Raw genomic sequence first — 19,918 nt, forward strand, 5'->3', positions numbered from 1 at the left:
CTCTGTGATTGTTTATGGGAATTAATTCCGTGCCAGAGACAACCACAGAGCCCACACACTCACACGATCAACGAGGGCCTAAATACAGGGAGAATATTACTCACATTGAGCAAAATCAAGGGATAGCAACAAACGGAAAGATGAGGGTTTGTGACAGATATGCATATTTTGACCACAAGATGACCCTCCTCACAAACTGAAGGAAATGAGCACTTGCAACAGAAGGTTTATAAGTTAATATATATCATAAATCACTCAAAACCTTTTGGTTTTATGTGCAAATTTTCATAATATTTCACAACATTTTTAAAATGTCCCCGAAGAAAAATCTTTGAGTAAATAGCCACAAGAGAATAAATATATAGTAGAAATGAAAAGTCAAGTAAAGGAAAATTGGTGAGCTTAGCTGATCTACCACACACATCAAGAGTCTGTAGACAACAATCCGTCTTAGATGCTTGAGAGATATTTGAGATGGATTCTTCAAGGAGAGTGGCAAGAATATCTATGTGATGTTTAAGTATACTCAGTGATGCTGACCGTTTGATTTTCATATGGATAATTGAAAAGTAATTGCAATGAGACACTATTAACAAGAATATCATTTGTGAGAGGAGAAAAGTGATTTTGTTTAGAAGATCTTAGGATCATCTACAAATGAAGGAGTATTTAAGGGGAGCCATGCATGGTTCCAGAGTTTAACAAGAAGAAATGCCATCCATAGCATTGTGAGGCATGGTGAAGCAGTAAGTTCCGAGTCAAAGGCAGCAGAGAACTTCATTGGTGACTTCAAGAGGCTCCTAGATTTTGAGGGTTACCGGCCCCAAAAGGTTTTTAATTGTGACGAGATGGGACTCCTATGAAAGAAGATACCAAAAGCAAACCTATACGTCTACACGTAACAGTATCAGAGAATTCATAGCCTAATCAACAGCCAATGAAAGGCAGTCTGATGCTGCTGCTAATTTGTGCCAATGCAAGAGGCGATCTAAAAATTAAACCCCTGCTGTAAACAGTGACCTTTGTTTCCGAGCAAACCCAAATGATTTAGTGACTGTGAATGTGGACATGTGTCCTCCTTTTATAGTTTTTCATTCCTGTGTATGATTGATGGGTCACTGTGAATATCACAGTCATAATAAAATCATAATGTAACATGACAATTAAATTGTAACTGTGTAAATTAAAACAACTTGTGTCATTTTCTTAATTTGATTTGTAGAAATGACAAAGTCCTTGTTCTAATTATGCAAATCCATCAATTCATGCAGGGGGAGGCAGGCATTTGGTACTCATGGTCACTGAGGAGACCCCGAGTACAAAATGGTAAGAGCAAAGAGCAAGGAGCCTTAATTAAAGTGCAACTTGGCTAGTGACGCACCTGGTGTAATTCCGATTCCAAACCCTCTTTTGTGGTCAGCATGGCCTCTAACGATGACTTGAGCTGGGCAAGAGAGCGCTCCTTGGGAGTCCGGGACCGTTCAATCACACTCAGTTCCTCTTTCATGAGACGTATGTCAGCTTTAACTTTATCAAAAATATCTCTGAAATCAGAAATATGCAATTTCAAGTCATCAGCCAGGATGCGGTTTCACGATAATGGACCCTTCATTGGGAGAACAAACAGTATTACTTACTTGGCCTTGCTGTTTTTCGTCTCTGTCTTTTGCATTTCTGAAACTATCTTGTTGATCTCACTCTCCGTTTGCTGGAGGGTGGACCTCAGCTCCGCTAATTCCCCTTCCGACTCACGAATCTGAACCATTAGCACGGAGCGGTTCTTCTGGATTTCCAGTCTTGAGCGAGACGTGTTGAAGTAACCACCAGTGAGTGAGCCTTTCGATGACACCTGGAGAAAATCACCAATTATTTAAAATAACTGCCATCAGGCAAACATTTCAATCTTGTCTTCAGTTTCTCTCAACATCTCATTCATTCATTGTTACAACCTGAAGACTAGTCGACTACAATTCACCTCTCTTTAAGCAAATGTACTTAAATACGGTAATTCTCTCTTACACCAATATACAAGTGCTTCCCGGCATCCTTTATCTGTCTGAATGGGGCCTCAAGTGTCTGGCGAAACAGTTAAAGATGAATCATAGGGAGGTTGTTGACAATGGTGGAGGGGAGGGGGAGTGAGAAGAGGGGAAGAGTGGGGAAAGGGGTTTCTCGTCAGAGAATCCACTGTAAAAGAGCACCTGCGGAGCCGGTTCAAAGCAGCGGGCACTCACACTTGTGGGGAGCAGCATGGGATGATGGGTAGTCATCAGGGTAAGGATGCAATATTAAGGAAGAAGGGGGAGTTAGGGACAATAGGTCTTAGGAAGAGGATCAATGGAGAGGAGGGAATAGGAGAGAGGGGGAAAAATATGAAGTCTGAAAATTATGCAGATGGCAAGTGCCATCTGCATCAAGCAAATGAGCATGAGTGTCATATTTTTGTGTTTCAAAGTGCCATCAACTGATCCAGCTGGTCCTGTGCAGACACCCTGGGAGTCAGTATCCCAGCACTCTACTCATATGGACAACCGAGCCATAGTGATATCAAATGCGGTGACGTATAAATACTAATTGCCACCTCTGGAAAGTTTGCCTTTAAAGAATGAACACGCAAACCCAGAAGTGGCCCTGGGGAAGACGAAACCCATGAAAACAAAGACTTGGAACACTGAGTTATTAAAAAAGAGACTTTTAAGAACTAACTTGAAAAAGGGAACCAAAGGCAAACGGTTATTCACCCACAGGCCTGGAGCTTCATTAACTTCAAATTTGCATGGCACATGAGGCCAAATGTGCCCCTCAAAACACACACAATTGTGACTGTGCCAAGGATTGCCTCGGCACACCACTCCCCGCCTCCACTCACCTGATCACCGTCCAGCGTCACACAGTCTAGGGCAGTGGTTCGGGCAAGTTGAGTGGCCACCTCAAGATTACGACAAATTAAGGTTTTTCCAAAAATATACCTGAGGGCTTTGTCATATTTCTCTTCATAGTTAAGTTTGGAGACCATTGGAATGGCATCCTGAAAAGGAAATCAATCATTCCGTAAGTAAATTCATGTAGGCTGCAACATTTATGAATGTTGTTTAACCATAATATGAAACTTCATTCATTGTCCTTGGCAAAAAGTCACTTCCACCAATTCTGGTGTACTGATTTTTATAATATCTTAGAGCTTGAATACCAATATGATGAAGATCCTTAATTTTGACAACTCAAAGTCCAAAATGCAGTAATACAGATAAAATTGATGTAATGACATAGAATATAGGAAGAATCATGGTAAGTTATGCACAAGGTGAGTATATTGCACATTGTTTTACTGTAAAAATAAATTGGTAATAGTGGTCAAACAATAAGATTAGAGATTCAACATCTGTGCAAAGATGGGCGTCTTAAAATTGCACTATAATGATAGCCCTTTTCCACTAGATATCTCGCTGAAGTGTTAACATTTGTTCATTATAACATTCCACCATATCATGCCTGAAATTATGCAATTTGTTCTTAAAATTGCATTTAAAAAAGTTGATTACAATGCCAAGCAAAACATACTTTGCACCATATTAGCCTGTCCATTCAAATTTTTGGGCAATTGTACTTTTAATGGCTTGTTTGTTTTTGACTGACTTTCATCTCCATCGGACAATGGCACCATCATGTTCACATAAAATTACCAAATAAATTTTACTAGAGTATCTTCAGATAACTAGAGTATCTTGAAAGTGATAAGAATTGGCTAGTAAGTGATGAAAACATTGCCATGAGTAATAACAAGAGCTCAATATATCAAATGATTTTTAAGGAATTGTGAGGTAAATTGACAAAAAGTTATTATATAATACACAAATTGTCAGCTTAAGTCTGAAAATTATTCCTTCGACTATCAGGTACTACTCATAGATTATGTTTGTTGACTGGCATTGGTCAATAGAGAGTGAAAATATTTTTATACATCATAATATCAGAGTTCTTGTAGTATTTTGCTTTCAAACAATTACTCTTCTCTATATCTACCATGCAGCCAAATTACGCTATTCCATATTTAATTGTGGTCAAACCTTATTCATTGTCAACTAAATTGAAATTCTTTGCAAGTTGGGGCTTACGTTTGTTTGGGGATACTGCTGCTGTTTCACATTCAAACGATTCAGGGGCATGAAGGTCACTTCTCCAGGTAACTTCTGCCTGTTCATTTCCTTCAAAATTTGAGTGCCAACGCGATCAGACTCCACAATGTGATGAAAGAGTCTGAAAAAGTGCGATTGAAGGGAGGGAGCATGAGGAAATGACACTCATCAAGGCATAGCAGGCAACACACATCAAAGCAAAGATAGTTTACAAGGTACCATTGGGCACAGAACACACCTGTTTCCAGCCGTTACCTCAACAGCTGTATAAATGCTTCTTTCACAGTCAAAGTTTTCTATCACTGGTCCGTAATACGCCTCTGCCACCTGCTCATACTGGCCACCACGCTCTCTGAATGTGTCCAAAACTTTCCTTACACTGTCTCTGCCATTCAGAATTGGCTGAAATAAGCAATCAAGTAATTAGGACGAAAGCAAAAAAATGAATTGTTCTTGGCTTGAATGCTACACTCATATTCAAGACAATTCAATTAATTCCATTGATGAAAAAAACCATAAAAACCAGAATATAAAAACAGCAAATTTTCAATTGAAATCTTAACCTATTGGATGAATAAACAGTTCAAAGTCGCCTACGACTGCCAATTACAACAACTGTCACAAGTTTTTTGGGATAACACAGCAAAATTTAGAATGCTTTACGCTGGCTAAAGTTGAATTGCTTGATTTGCACACACATGGTCTAAATCAGAAAATAGTAAATCAACCAAATAAACAGTTGCGGCTAACAAAAAAAAGTTATGACATTATGAGGTATCCTCTCATGGAGACAATATCAATCGACATTTCAGTAATAAATATAAATCAGCTAACTGCATGATATTGATTCTGCAAGTTCCACAGGTCCTTTCATTTGCAGATCTTGCTTTCCATTCCCCCTCCTCGGCACCACAAATTCTACCCAGACGTTCTTCTCCACCCCTGCCGATGCATCGGCAGGGGGGGAGAGATGGACACCGACACAAGTCAATCGCCCTTGGATTAGGAGAAGTCTCGATGGGCACACAAAGTTGGCAGGTGGGTGACAGTTGAGTGTTGTGCCATAGACAAGAAGCAAATCAAGTATCCCTGAGTTCCCTGCTCTTGAATCCACTGAACCCAGGTTCCCTCATTGTGAGGGAATAATATTTCTAATTTTAAGAACGGCTACATGAATATAACAGCAATAGTTTTCTGTGTCAGATGGAAATTTTGAGTGGGTGGATTGGTGGGAGAGATGCACTTAAACCCTCACAGTGCATAAATTCACACAATTCAATGTCATCAAGACATTATACACCTCTACCAATCCAGTTTCACAAGGTGGGGTCGTTCTTTGCGGTGTGCCGTTTTAAGTAATGTTCCAGACTTTTTAAAAACAGAGGAACTTAAAAATTTTTCACCTTTGTGACGGACCATGTCCTTTCAAGATTATGATGTTAAAATACTAGGCAATACTACCACATTAAAAAAATGTGTCAAGCGAAGACAATGTACACAATAATGTTCATTGATGTAATCATTAAGATACATTAAGTGGTTCAATAACTACTTCCCCACTTACTGATGGGTGATGTCATTTGTTTTACTGCAACTGTTTCATGTAGCACTTCATCCTTAGTCATGATTCGTTTCCCTTTTCCCTTATGATGGAAAAACCTTAGCAGAGACACTCAAAGGCTGCAGTTGACAAAAATCAATGCTTCTTTGGCATATCATGAAGAACCCAGAAGGAAAGTATCTTGAAAGCTAGTACAAGTATCATTTGTATTTTTCAGTCATTCATCAGTGAGTACAGTGTGGGATAGCGCACTAATTGCTAGGCTGTACACCCCTCGACTGATTACCTTTCCAGCCATGGAGCGGAGAGATTGATCTGCCTTGGCAAGGTCTTCCTTGAGTGAAGAGAGATTCTGCTGAATGGTATTTTCTTTCCTCCAATGCTCACTGGAAAAAATAGAACACGTGAACCTTAAAAAAAATTTCTAAAACAGGACTACTATATGAGATCTCCCAACACAATCTCTTTTGATCACTTAAGTACAAGTGTATCCATGTAGTAGTTTTTAGGGGAGGTGACCAACAGCTGAGGTCATTTGGTCATTAGGGACGAATGGGAAAGGATAAAGGATGGAGAGAAACCCAGCATCGGCATTAGCCAACTCTTAATAAAACGTACTAAGGGGTCCACAGTATAACGTCCCATCTGACGGACGGCATACTCACTTCAAGTGCTCTCCACAATGCACCTTAAGTGAGAATCCAGGTACCACTGAAATATACCATCTCCAGGATTCGAACCTGGGCGCTATGAGTGGGAAGCTAGTATGTTAGCCACCATACCATCGCGATGCCCTGTATCCTCGTGTAACCATGATGAATCATATATGACAAGCTCATTTGCCACACTTTTGGAAGGCATGCATGTATGAGCAAATCTGGTTCCATAAGCCTAACTGATAATCCACCGCAAGAACCAATCCCAACATATTATTGTGATTGTATTGGCCCAACAAACTCACTTCCTCTCACTCTGCAGTTGATCTTTTCTCTTCTTCAGTTCGTAGAAGCCTTTGTTGTGCTCGTCTATATTTTGCCTGTAGTTTTCCATCTCATTTGTTTGGTCCTGAAAGAAAAACATGATCATGAATATTGAACTAGGCACCACTTGGATTACAAAATAATTCATTAGGTGGTGCACAAGGAATTAACATTTTACTTGCATAAAACAAATAGAAAAGGAATGCAAAAAATGAGAGCAAGGGGAGCTAACCTCAATCTTCTTCTCCAACATAACTTTCTTTTCAGCATCCTTCCGCAAATCTTCTGTTAACCTGTCGATTTGCTCCTTCTTATCTTTTAAAGCCTTGTTGAGAGACCTGCCATGAAATAACATAAAAAAACAAGTTAAGGAAAGAATAGATTATTACACAAGTCAATAATAAAACGAAAATATGCTGATATTTAACACTTAATGAATGAACTGCCTGAAGTAGTATTGGGAGTACTTTTCAATTCACTTTGGTTAATTCAAGGTCATGATGATTTCCTATTTTTGTCAAAATGTTCTGCCCAGTACTTAATAGCTTCCATTCAGAGATACATGTGAGAGAAAGAAAGACATCCTTGTAATATTACAGGGCAAGAGGAGCTGAATAATCAAGGATAATGTGACAAACACCAAGAGAATGGGGGTTAGAGGAGAAGCCTGGCGTACACCAATACAGAATGCAAAATCCTCCAAACGGCATTACATGAATGAACCAGGAGGGCTACATTTCAAGAGAAGCAAAACAGTCCCACGCACTTGAGTTCTTTCTGGATCCACTGATCCCGCTGCTCCTTGGATGTAAACTGACTCCCACGACCCTGCTTGGCGTAGAGCTCCTTGCGCTTCTGCTCCTTCAGTGCCAAACTGTAAATTAAAGAAAAGTCCACAACATATTAGATTCTTATGATATTCGAAGCAGAGCCACGGGAACTTGGCAGAGGGACACATATACTGTTTGTATAAAAAGTATCAGTAACAATTTTTCCTGAAAGAGCATGAAGTGCTGAATTCAGACCGTCGACTGTGTGCACATGATCGCAGATTGTATTGGCATTGATAAAATGACAGTGCTCACCATTATCACTGAAAATCTGGCGATGCAAAAGATCTGCGCTAAACTCATCCTCCAGAAGGTCTTGGGATGGACGACCAAGAGCAGAGTCGAGAGTGCCTGCTTGCGAAGACCTTTTACAACGGCACCGAAACAATTCCCCAACCCATTACAGTCCCCCAGAATTGGCACCATCAGACTATTTCCTATTCCCAAAAGTGAAATCCTCCCTCAAAGGACACCACCACCATGAGATCCTAAGTCAAGCTGTCAAAGAAGCTTGCATGCGTACAGTTAAGGAAGATTCCACTTACCAGGGTGCCTTCAAGTCTTGGAAAAGCTGCTGGCAGAAGTGTTTCGATGCTCAAAGGTGGTGCTTTGAGGAATTTTCTAAAAATCTATTTTTGCAACATACTTTTCCTGATACTTTTTATACAAACCTGTACATAGTAAAAGTGAATGGAGACTTACTCTCTCGTGCACTCCTCCTCCCTTCGCTTCATCTCCTCATACTTTGGTTTCAGTTTCTCCAAGTCTGCTTCCTTCTGCTCAATGGTCTCCCTCAGTTTACCCAACTCCTTCTCAGCTCGTTCCTGTAGTTGGTGAATATGGTCGAGTTATTTAAATGTAACGCTTGACAGAGTAAATACTACTAACTAAAACAAAACCTCAATAACGGTAAAAAGAGGAATCTCAAAATCAACGCATGAATGCTATTATTTAAGATGGAATTACAATCGGTTTACTGAAATAAAAAGGAGAACCTACGTTTTATTCCTCTGCAGTGATATGCACAATGTTATTTCCCTGGCAAACATTACTAGAACTATTTGGCTACAAAAACACACCCATTGCCCAAATGTGAAAAAATCTACTGATGGAGTAGAGGCAAAGCAGAATTTGCATCTAGGATTGGCAACAATAACTACAGATATTAGATTGAAACCATTATTGTATTGACTACGTTGAATAGCTGAAATAAGGAAACAAAAGTAGAATCTAATAGCGAACTTTAGAAAACAACACGAGGTTATCCCACATGGAGTTGAAAAAGAGTCCCTTTCCTATGTCCTCTGATTGTGACATATGCACCTTAGATTTGTTGTCCCCCAGCACTTCATCCAAGAGATCCTTAATGGTGAGCTCCAATTTCGTCCTCTCCTTGAACATTTGCTGTTGCTCCGCACTAAGGGTGTCACGTTCCTCTTTGGCTGTTTGAACTTTGCCCTTTAGTTCTTTGACTTCCTTCGATGCTTGCTTGGCGCTCTCCTGGGCTTTTTGCAACAAGGATCGGTAGCGCTCCTGCTCATCCCCACTCGTCTTCCTCTGTTTCTCCATCTGAAAAGAACAAGGAACTGTATGATGCAAACTCAAAAACAATCAATGAACAAAACACCAGCCGGAGCAATAAACAGAAATTAATAGACATACATCCTCCAGCTTCTTCCTTGTTTCCTTCAGTTCGCGGTCGTGTATTGTATACTCCAGAGCCCTTCTCATTTTGTCCCACCGCTGGTATTCCTTCAACTCCTCCTTTTCCTCCTCCAATGTCTTTAACCTGTCCTCAATGGTTCGGAGGAACTCGCCAATCTTATCAATTTTACCTTCAGTTTCTGCAATAGAAGACAAAAATAAATTGCTGCAATAAAATTGAAAATAACGTTAAACATGATAAAATATTTCTGCATTTACAAATCAAGCATTACAATTAAAAAATACTTGATTTATCCAATCTTTCATTTGGGCACACAATTATCAAAATTCACGATCACACATGCTGAAATGACTGTATTACATGATACCTGCCAGCAAAAAGAACATAAAAAACCTGTATCAATCAATACATTATTGATATGTATTATATCTTTGAAAGATATTTGAAACTATGGAAAATTTGATAAAAAACATAGCATCACCCAAGTGCCATTAGGGGTTCATGTAAATACCTATTAATACAGACAAGAGTCATGTAAATATTGTGAGTTATTTATCGACTTACCCTCCTACATTCTGAGCATTTACTGAGCTAAAAATATAGCTATGCAACACTGTCCTTATGAAAAGACAAATTTAGCAGGACCTGGACCACTTCCTTTGGAATTCACAATATACATTCTTGGCATGACAAAATAAATACTTTATATAGTCATTATAATTAGACAGTATACTATATAACTACATCATAAAAAGATGCCATGAAACAGTAAAAAATATTATCTCATCATTACAATTATTACTACTATTATGATCAATGGTTTAACCCTTCAGCCGTGGTAGCTTGATCCTTTTCTTGCGTCTCTAAGTGGGAGGGAGGAGTGGCATCAGACCACAACATTCTCTTCTACAGGTAGAGAAAAAGAAGGCAGAGGACCTTCATAATCAATGCCTTGAGTGGGAGCCCTTTCCTTTCCTCACATCCCAAGGGGTGGCTACCACAGAGCACAATTGACTCTTTGTGACTCATCAGAGGACCTTTAAGTCTAGATATTATTTTCTGAAACTTTTAAATTTTGCATAATACAAGTGAAATATTTTTTCTAGCAAAAAATCTGATCGATAAGACATCAAGAATCATATAAACCCTTTGATATTGACAATTTCACATACTGCTTCCTTACTGGAAGTGGCATACATTTGGAAAAGTGTTTTCCATACTGCTTCCGGGAATGTGTAACCATCAAACAGGTTGGCTTATAGGACAACAGTTTTGCCCCCAGTCCTGGAGGCGTCTTCAGGTCAAAGTGGTATTTGTTGCAATTTGGCTGCTATATATAGGAGACGCTAGTTGGCCTGGAGTGCCCTGATTGGCTGTTTCTAGGCGGTAATGTGGAAGTACCCTTTTCCACATCGAAGTCAGGATGCAGCTATTCTCACATTTGAAATTCTTAGAATTGTTTTCATTATTTCTAAAAAATGCTATTTCCCAAGACTCACTGGAGAAGCAGCAGAAATGATGAAAAATCCAAAGAATTTCAACCATGAGAATAGCTACACCCTGACTTTGATGTGGAAAACGGTACTTCCACCTTACCGCCAAGAAACAGCCAATCAGAGCACTCCAGGCCAGCCAGCATCTCCTATACATAGCGGAAAAATTGCAACAAAGACCACTTTGACCTGAAGGTGCCTCCAGGACTGGGGGCGAACCTGTTGTCCAATAAGCCAACCTGTTTGATGGTTATCCTAAGAAGCAGCATGGATGCTTGATCAGATAGACATCACGGAAGCCTAAGGATTAATTGGAAAGAGTGCTATCGTATCTTGTGACGGTGGAAGAGACAAAGCTCCAATACATTGAGCCAGGGAGGCACCAGTTTGCAGGAGGAAGGAGTTGGCCCTCTTCCTTGCCCTTGGTATAAAGAAAGAAAAGTTGGGGGTTGCAAAGATAAACATTAGCCCTGGGAGTGAGAGACGGAATGTTTCCCCATTAGTTGCCAGTGCATTCATACTAATACACTTCCCGCAGCTCAAGAGTTAACATTGAAATGGGAACCGTAATGACTCTGCAAATACATTTATTTACCTTTGAGGATGGCTTTGGACTCTTCCTTCCTTTCATCATACACACGAGTGCCAGCAACCTCCCTCAACAATTTCAGTCTCTGTGAATCTGGAGCAGTGGCCATTTGGTTAATCTGATGGAATAATCATTTATACTGTTGCATTACCAAGAAGACTTTCAAATAAATTAACAAAATGATTTAAAGTCATACTGTGGTCCTAAATAATTAAGGTTATGTCAGGGAAATAAAAGGGAGGCATCCAATCATATAATATTCATTGAAGGCAGAACATGGTCATATTATTCCAGACAACATAAGCAAAGTCGAAACCCTCTACAAATGCTATCATAATGTCTACGTATCCAAAAATTTAGGGGTATAAAATGAATCCTCTCACACGCTTGAAGAGCTTTCCATCAACACATTATTATACCTGAAAGGAAAGAAAAAAGCTAAGAAATATAAAAATGAATAGAGCCAAAGATCAAGTTGAAATCCCACTAGGAACTTGCTGGAGACATTGCAGCTTAGTTGAAAATTTTTGTTTATAAGTCAAAGTTTAACATCGCACAAATGGAAGCTAGCTCACAGAACCCTCCCATACGAAGGTGGTGGTAGGGAGGACCCTCGCAAATAAAGACTGATTTTTTTACCATTGATATCCTCTAGAATCTTAGAACATAGTATTATCTGCACATGACGGCCGTCCTTGACAGTAGTAACGTACATTGCTGTAACCAGCACAGGTTTAAGAAAAGTAGATCATACAAAAAAAACTGGGTATTTTTCTTCGTGGTTTCCAGAAATTGGGGAAAGGGAATAGGAAATATGGATGTTTTTTTTTTGGTTTCCGAGAAAGGCTTCAACAAGGTTCCTTACAACAAACTGATGCAAAAACAAATATTTTATAGCATAAATTAATAAAACTTTCCCTGGGATTTAAGTAGACCAAAATGATTTCATTTCATTTGAGGTTAAAATAAGAAAATATACTAGGTATTTCCCATTGATAGCAAGCACCTTGCACTTTTTTATACCCTTTCTTGGAAACGCATGTCGTGATCATGTGCAACTATTACTGATACAGCGGACCTAGTAATATCATCATGAAAATGTATAAATAGAACATACATAATTCTTATCTTATAAAAGGCAGTTTTCAGACAAATGAACGGCTTAGGCCCTTACCTTAGCCGTTGGCGGGGAATGGTTAAGACATCTGTATCACTTATACTAAATTTTGATGGGTCATTACCATGTACATTTATATTATTTTCATTTTTTATTTCACACATTTCAATTCACAGTTCCTTCAATTCATTGTTTATGAACGATATGATTTTGCTGTGGCATGATCTTTCATGAATAGAAAATGAAGGATTGATCAGACACCATTGCTCCTGGTCTGTGAGCGCGTGTAGTCTTCTAGGGTTTAGTTTTCGACATTAAGAACTGCTCCTTACAAAAGTACCCGTGGAGAAATAAAATAAAGTGCTGACAGTATCATACACTGATTTTTAAGCTTGAAACCACTGATTTTGAAAAGAAAGGAATTCAAGAAAAAGGTAGTCGTGAGGCAACCTGGAGCTTCGGCGTTCAAGATGCGAGGGGAGGGAGGCAAGAAGAAGCAGTCCTAATATGACACACCAGAAGAAACGTGTGATGAGGCGGAAGAGATGTTTCCAACCAGAGTGCAAAGGAGACGGATTCTTCATTGGGTTATTTTAGAGACATCAAATACACATGGAGTGTATTTTCAAGCTGCGAGAGTTAAGTTGTCATGACGGCAAAGTGAATGACGAAGAGGACCAAATGTAAAACAAAAACCGCACCCATCACAGGCTCTTATGGAAAGAAATACAAAGGAATCTCAATTAACGAGCACCTCACATAGTGAGTTATTTGAATTACGACCAAAGTTGTTGGTCCCTAAAATGACCCGCTTAACGAGTGACTTTTTGCATAGCGAGTGGCAATTAGAGGGGAATTCCCAGAATGATTGAATACTGGCTGCTTCAGTTTGTGCTTAGCACTCGTTCCGCTAGCATCTTAGCGACGCTAGAGATCACAAATTTTTCCAAAATTCAATTCAGACTTATTATTACCAGTGATTCCTTGGAGCAAAAAATTAATAATATTTTGAGCATACTTTTATAATTGAATCTGAAGAAAAAACTGTAAGAATAAAGCCACAAAAGACTAAAATAAAAAGCTAAATCGTTGAAAATATGTAATATGCGTGAACATGGCTGATCAAGGGTGCACATCAGCAATTGGTCCACATCAATGATTTTCATTTTCTTAAAGAACAAAATTAAGGACAGCTTTATACAGAGTGACCAGAAAATCTATGCAAAGGGCACATATTCTCAACGATGTTGAAAGTTTGCTCCTCATATGGATTAAGGACAGCAATTTCAATGCGTCACTATTAGCCAGAATATGTACGTATATATTCATTGTTTTAATTTAAACATTTTTGTACTATCCATAAATACTTCCCATTATCGTTTCCCTCGCATTAACTAGCCCTGGGAATTCCACATTCTCTTTTAAAGCAAGTGCAAATATATGTATGCAACAAATAAGTTATTGACTGCATTACTGCTACTACTACTGCATTACTTTAATTTATACCATATGATGAATATGAATCCAAATCAGTACATCAGCAATCCTCAGTTATTATTTGCCCTTTGCCAGCCATTTGTTTTCTTCCTGCTCCCTTGATTGGTTTTGCTTTCTGAAGAAAATACGTTCTACCATCCAATAGTTCTCTGTTCTTGTAAAACTCCTATTCCACCCTTATTAACATGGATGAAAAATGGAAAAATTTCTGTATGCATATCCGTTTAAGTCACGACATTTTTATACCCAATTTGGTTACCTATACTTTATCGTGCATCAATTAGCACTGATAATCAGAGAGTATGTTGAAAAATAAGAGTGTTTTATCTAGAAAAATTAAATGTTATTAAAAGTAATCTAATGTTTAAGGTAGGTTTTGGATGGACACAACTACCAAACAAATATTTTGCTTCTCCTAAAAAAATATGATCCAACATCCTCCAATAAAGCAAACACCTCTTCATATCTATATGCTTCCTTCCTCCCTCCATTCCATCCAACATCCTTATCCTGCTCCTGCCCTTTCCTCGTTTGCCCAAAATTCTCCCCTCCATCACAGTCTTCAAAATCCAATATGCCCATCATCCAATTTTCCTACCTCCTTACGTTTACTCCCAACAATCCCCTCTCCTCGCCCACCATACCCACCACTTTCTCTTTTTTTTCCTTTACAGTCCATTTTATCTTCTTCATACCCAAATTTCAAAAAAGCCTCCTGTCTACGCCTATATTCCTACTTCAATGCCTGTGTGTGCATGCCATACATAATTAGGTTTCATTTTTGAACAGACTTTTCCAACGACCCTTGTACTGATAATACTAATCAGTAACGTTTTAATTTACATCATTCCACATGAATGAACATTTTTACTCAACATGACCAGCAAAACAAAATGTTACTAAGAAGAATTTCTATAAAAATAAATTCTAAGCAATGAGATACATTATACCCATGCATTACTAAATGATAAATATTTTATCCCTAGTTTTTCACTGCATAGAAAAAAATTGCAGAGACACCATTAGTTACAATTATAATTGGAATACCATTCCAACCTATCAGGTTTTAAAAACCTTTTTGATAATAATGCGCTAGTTAGTTTTAAGGTGCACAGAATTGGTAATATTACCTTTCCCTGTTTCACAATATAATATGGATTTGATCTAGAGAAACCTGCTGACTCTAGGAGGTTCATCACATCTGATCTAGGAACCATTTTCTTGTTAAGAAAGTACTGGTCTTTCTTGGCCCCAATAACTCGACGGAGGTACACCTCTTCTCGGTCAATCTAAGAATAAAACATGAATTACCCATTACTTTATTCAAACAACACATAAAGGACAAAAGTCATGATTATATAAATGTGCATAATTCTATCAAAATCCAACAAGAAGTAATGATAAAACGAAAAGGCAAATTCATAATGCCGAAAAAGTTAAAATACAGTACTGCAAATACATGTATTTGGAAAGAGCAAATGAAATGCAATACGTCAGAATGTGCATCACCACAATTAAATGCACATGTAATTGTTTATTCCATAGCAAAATATGCACCAGTGATTGAATCACAATTGTTGAATCACATTTCTTACATGCTGAAGCATATCAGAACTATTTGTTTTTCAAAATTTTCATGCGCTCAGTTCTCCAGGAAAATAGTGATTGATTGAAAATGGCGATTAAAATTTGATTGAAAGCCATTAGCAGCTCTAAAAGAGAACCTTCGAATATGAATTAATAAATTTCATTTTAAAGTACCTTCCTTTGTGTTGAAATAAAGGCTGAAAACTGGATAACTGTTTTAACAAAATTATAATATTTTACGTTTTTAATGAAGGGATTTATTCAGAGGCTTCATTTTTTTTTAAACATTTGGGTCTACCTAAAGAGAGTCTGCAGATAAATGCATCCTTTTTTTCAGTACAGGCTTCAACAGTGCCATTTGTTGAACAGTGAACAACCTTGCTTAACGAGCACCTAATACAGGGTGCGGCAATATACCTTCCTTTTTTGAAAGCATTTTGTATTTAAAAAAAAAAAGGAAGTTATGTTGCCATGCTCTCTATAGATAGTAATTCTAACCCCAAGCAAATGTATTGATCCTGGAGTTAAATTGGTTGACAAGACACTTTTTGCATATCGAGCGACGAGGAGATGGGACTTCTGGGAATGATTGCGCTCCTGCCACTTCAATCTGTGATTAGCATTTAATCCCCCCGCATCAGACATTTGCTATTGACCTTATATTTTTTTTCTAAACTTGTGTTCAGACATTTTATTTATGGTTTTTGGTGCAAAGTTTAATAATAATTTGAACATAGTTTTTAAAATGCCACCGAAGAAATCTTCGTAAAAAGAAAGCCACAACAGAGTAAAAGTAATGGTAGAAATGAAAATGTAAAATCATTGAAAATCAGGAACAATGTGTGAGCGTGGCTGATCTAGCACACACATCCGCAATCGGTGGACATCAACCATTGGCCTCTTCTTCGAGAACACAGACAAGACTAAGGAGGGATAAACGCTTGAAAAAAGAGTGACGAGAGTATCTACGCCCCAGTTATGCATTCTCAGTGATGTTGAAATGTTGATTCTCATATGTATAAATAAAAAGCAATTACAATGCATCACTTTTAATGTGAATATCACTTGAGAGTGAAAAGGAATTAGGAATGTAGCATAAATAATAAACTATTTCTATTCTTTTTTGTTTTTACAAATAGTTTAAATATATAATAAATATTTATTCAAAATAAGAATACAAATGTGTGTACATAAAATTTGCTGTATATAAATTAATATATATATACTCTGAGAGTAATTAGAACTTTTTACATAAGCTATGTTACTTTAATAATAGTTAAATTTTTATCTGCCAGGTCTTGTCAACCAAGCCAGTCAATTCTAAAAGTTGAGGAATCACGGAATGCCATTCCCCGTGCTGAAGAAGACACGGCTGTCCCTAGAGGACTAAGCACAGGAAAAATTTGAAAAACCATACGGTTGTGATATGCTGCAACATGTAAGACCCCATGACGCAAAAATAATTGTTTGGTAAAATGATAATGCCATCAATTATTTTGAAATAGGATACTTATATTTCAGAGAATAACCTAAGGCTGATTTTATCACCGAAAAAAATAAGAACTATGGCTTATGCTTCCAACTCAATTAATGTGGCTTCGAGTTTACATACCGGAAGACGTCCATCAGTATTGTCGAAGATGATTTCAACATATGCAGATATAACACGCGGGCCAGTGCCCTCATGGAGAAGGGCCTGTCTTTGCTCTGGGCGCAAATGAGAGAATTCATCACTGAGAACAAACTGGATAGCTGAAAATTTAAATGCAAGAGAATAAAAAATTAATTCAAGCATGATAACAAAATGAATTATTAAAAATAAAAAGAATACAATGAATCATTACTGATAACCAGAGAACCCCATTAACACTGATGATCAAATCGATGATGACACAATAAACCACTTTCATTTCACACATGACATATATTGGTACTCCACAAAAACTACGCAAACCAGTTTCAGACTCATTTTACTGTTGAGGCAGCAAGCCTGAATTCAATTTTAGTGAGAGGGTATTTCAAAGAAGATACCATGAACATAAGTGTTTCACAGATCTAACAGATTTCCCCACTGATATCATGTTACAAAATGAAATACACAATTAATTTAATTCATAGTAAATCTTTTCAGGGATGAGGAATTCTTGTCAACTGATGTTTGACATGTATCCGTTTTATGGTCTAAGCCAAGTAAAACTGTCTCCAATTCTTTTAGCTGAATTTAGAATCTTATTCACAAACATGGAAAATCTAGTGGTAGTGCATTTATCACACCTAGTCATGTGTGTCTTGTGATAGATATAAAGTAAGTGTTACATACAATAGTGACTATTACAACGATAAAACCAACCAGGAATCTCAACCCAAGGGTCGGCTTGATATTTGCTGGTAGAGTTCACGTAGTACTATGCCCGACGGCGTGTGAAATTCACACACCACGGTAGTAAGGGGGGCCAGTTCTTCCCCTGTGCCGCCTATGATTTATCAGGAAGTTCTGGTACCCGAAATATCGCACACTTCGGGTGACCAAAGAGGCGTGCCCGGGAATCGAACCTCAGCCCTCCTGTCAGTGGTCTACCTCTCGAACTACCACGCTACCCAAAATACATGCACCATAATTTTTACTCATTTCTAAATTTTAGTAGGGCATATTTTGAAGGCACTTAAGTGCCTTTATCTTCTCCTAAGCTTAAATCAACCATCATATATACTAGCTTGTTTTAACTCACTTCATTTCAATTTCTATTTTAAAATCTGTAATTTGATGCGCATCATGTATTGTACAACTAATTTCGAAAAATGTAAATATATATTCCTCACATCTATTTATTCCTAATACATTCCAAACATGTACATAATGTAAATTGGTAATGAAATATTTGTATATAGACCTTTCCATTAATACATTCTTTAATGTCATTTTAAATTAACTCCTACCAAAATATTGTTTCATAAAGAAATAATTTCATCGCCAATGGAAAATATCCAACAAAAAACCTCTGTTTACAGGTTTAAAGCTTTCGTATTAATTACATATTATGATGGAAATGATTTTGAATCAACTCGTTTAAAATTAACCTTTACATACCATAGAAGAAATTGCTCTTGCCGGATCCATTACGTCCCACTGAAAGCAAAAAGACCGTATGATTTTGAATTATGAGTTCCAGTACAGACATTTCATTTTTAATGTAATACGACAAGAACCACTTACCCACTACATTATGGCACGGATCAAAGGGTTCCACGACTGTTTGCTCTCGATAGCTTTTGAATCCTTGTATAATCACCTAAAGAAAACAAATGTTAACGTTCAGTGCAGGTAAGACTAGGCTGTAAACATAACCATCATTCCAAAGAATGCACTTTAAAGCAAATTCCACTGAAAATCACTGGAGGTAACATATACATGCAAAACCAACACCCTATGTCAAGCCTTTAGCCAACTTTTATCATGCTACGGCTAATGTACATATACCCAAGCGTCCAGCAGTAAACAAATAACATTACAACTAGGTGCAACTGAGGTTTTCACAACAAATACTGCAAGAACGTACCTGTTTTATGAACATGTTTACTCAATTGGCAAATTTGACCTATACTTATGTCATTAGCATGCCGAATACAACCCTCAAACTCCTTTTCCCCCCAAAACAAAGTTGACATTACATCTAACTGTAACAAGGCGGGAAGGAAGTCAACACCCCGACAATCAATAGAAGTACCTATTCATACTTCTCCAATAATCCTCAACTGCTAAATAAGTGGTGTAAAAACTATTGTTGTCGAAGAGCAATGCGCATTAAAATATATGATGAATAAAAACATGTATTGTAATTAACCTTTGATATTTGGAAGGATTTGTAGTATGGCAAAACAACGGCATATTTTCGCGGGACATTCGTATATTTAATAAAACATGGATATTTATTATTTATATAATATTTTGGGAAATGTTTGCGTCTTACACTTTTCATTAGATTCCTGATAACATTTCTAAAAGTGTGGTATTATGCTCCCACGAGATTAATTCTTTAATAAACTATGAGAATAACAAGTTGACCTTTAGGTTTGCATTAAATTTTTAAGTGGCTTTCTCCGCGTCTCATCGCTTGGCGTTGAATCTTCCTTTTATAAACTGATTTTGTTCATCCAGCTCTCAGTTGAATTTTAGCTCCTTGACTCAATCAAAGCTATAGTATCAATGTTTCCTTTGTTTTCGTTAACGTTTTTCTTGATCCTTTCGCAACCTCTTACTGCCGAAGAAAAAGCCAGGACAATATTCGGTACAAAGTTTTTAAAATACAATTTACTTTTAACTTTTTTTCCTAATTACATCATTTCACTGTAATAATCCAAAGATTTCTTTATTTTTCACATCTTCTTTGAACTTTTTTCTAGTTGCACTGGATGCAGTATTCTCTTCTATGTGGGATCCTGGCATATTTTCTGCAGTGAAATC

At 37.6% G+C, this 19,918-nt stretch overlaps 1 protein-coding gene across 1 annotated transcript in view; it reads right to left on the reverse strand.

Annotated features, from left to right (window-relative positions):
* Positions 1-19,138, reverse strand: part of SMC3 (structural maintenance of chromosomes 3) — a 36,702-nt gene extending 17,564 nt beyond the window's left edge. The window contains exons 1-18 of the mRNA XM_071592285.1: positions 19,014-19,138; positions 18,671-18,746; positions 18,545-18,583; positions 17,069-17,208; positions 15,000-15,158; positions 11,262-11,373; positions 9,170-9,351; positions 8,831-9,076; positions 8,210-8,331; positions 7,444-7,551; positions 6,910-7,015; positions 6,659-6,762; positions 5,984-6,083; positions 4,375-4,538; positions 4,116-4,257; positions 2,870-3,028; positions 1,638-1,849; positions 1,382-1,544 (exon numbers count right to left, since the gene is read on the reverse strand). Of these exons, the coding sequence (XP_071448386.1) occupies positions 1,382-1,544; positions 1,638-1,849; positions 2,870-3,028; positions 4,116-4,257; positions 4,375-4,538; positions 5,984-6,083; positions 6,659-6,762; positions 6,910-7,015; positions 7,444-7,551; positions 8,210-8,331; positions 8,831-9,076; positions 9,170-9,351; positions 11,262-11,373; positions 15,000-15,158; positions 17,069-17,208; positions 18,545-18,583; positions 18,671-18,746; positions 19,014-19,028 (2,349 nt within the window). The 5' untranslated portion in view covers positions 19,029-19,138. The remainder of the gene's footprint in view (positions 1-1,381; positions 1,545-1,637; positions 1,850-2,869; positions 3,029-4,115; positions 4,258-4,374; positions 4,539-5,983; positions 6,084-6,658; positions 6,763-6,909; positions 7,016-7,443; positions 7,552-8,209; positions 8,332-8,830; positions 9,077-9,169; positions 9,352-11,261; positions 11,374-14,999; positions 15,159-17,068; positions 17,209-18,544; positions 18,584-18,670; positions 18,747-19,013) is intronic.
* Positions 19,139-19,918: the final 780 nt, after the last annotated feature.

Source organism: Hetaerina americana, unplaced genomic scaffold (assembly GCF_022747635.1).
Source record: "Hetaerina americana unplaced genomic scaffold, ioHetAmer1.1.p SCAF_5, whole genome shotgun sequence".
NCBI classification, from domain to species: Eukaryota; Metazoa; Arthropoda; class Insecta; order Odonata; family Calopterygidae; genus Hetaerina; species Hetaerina americana.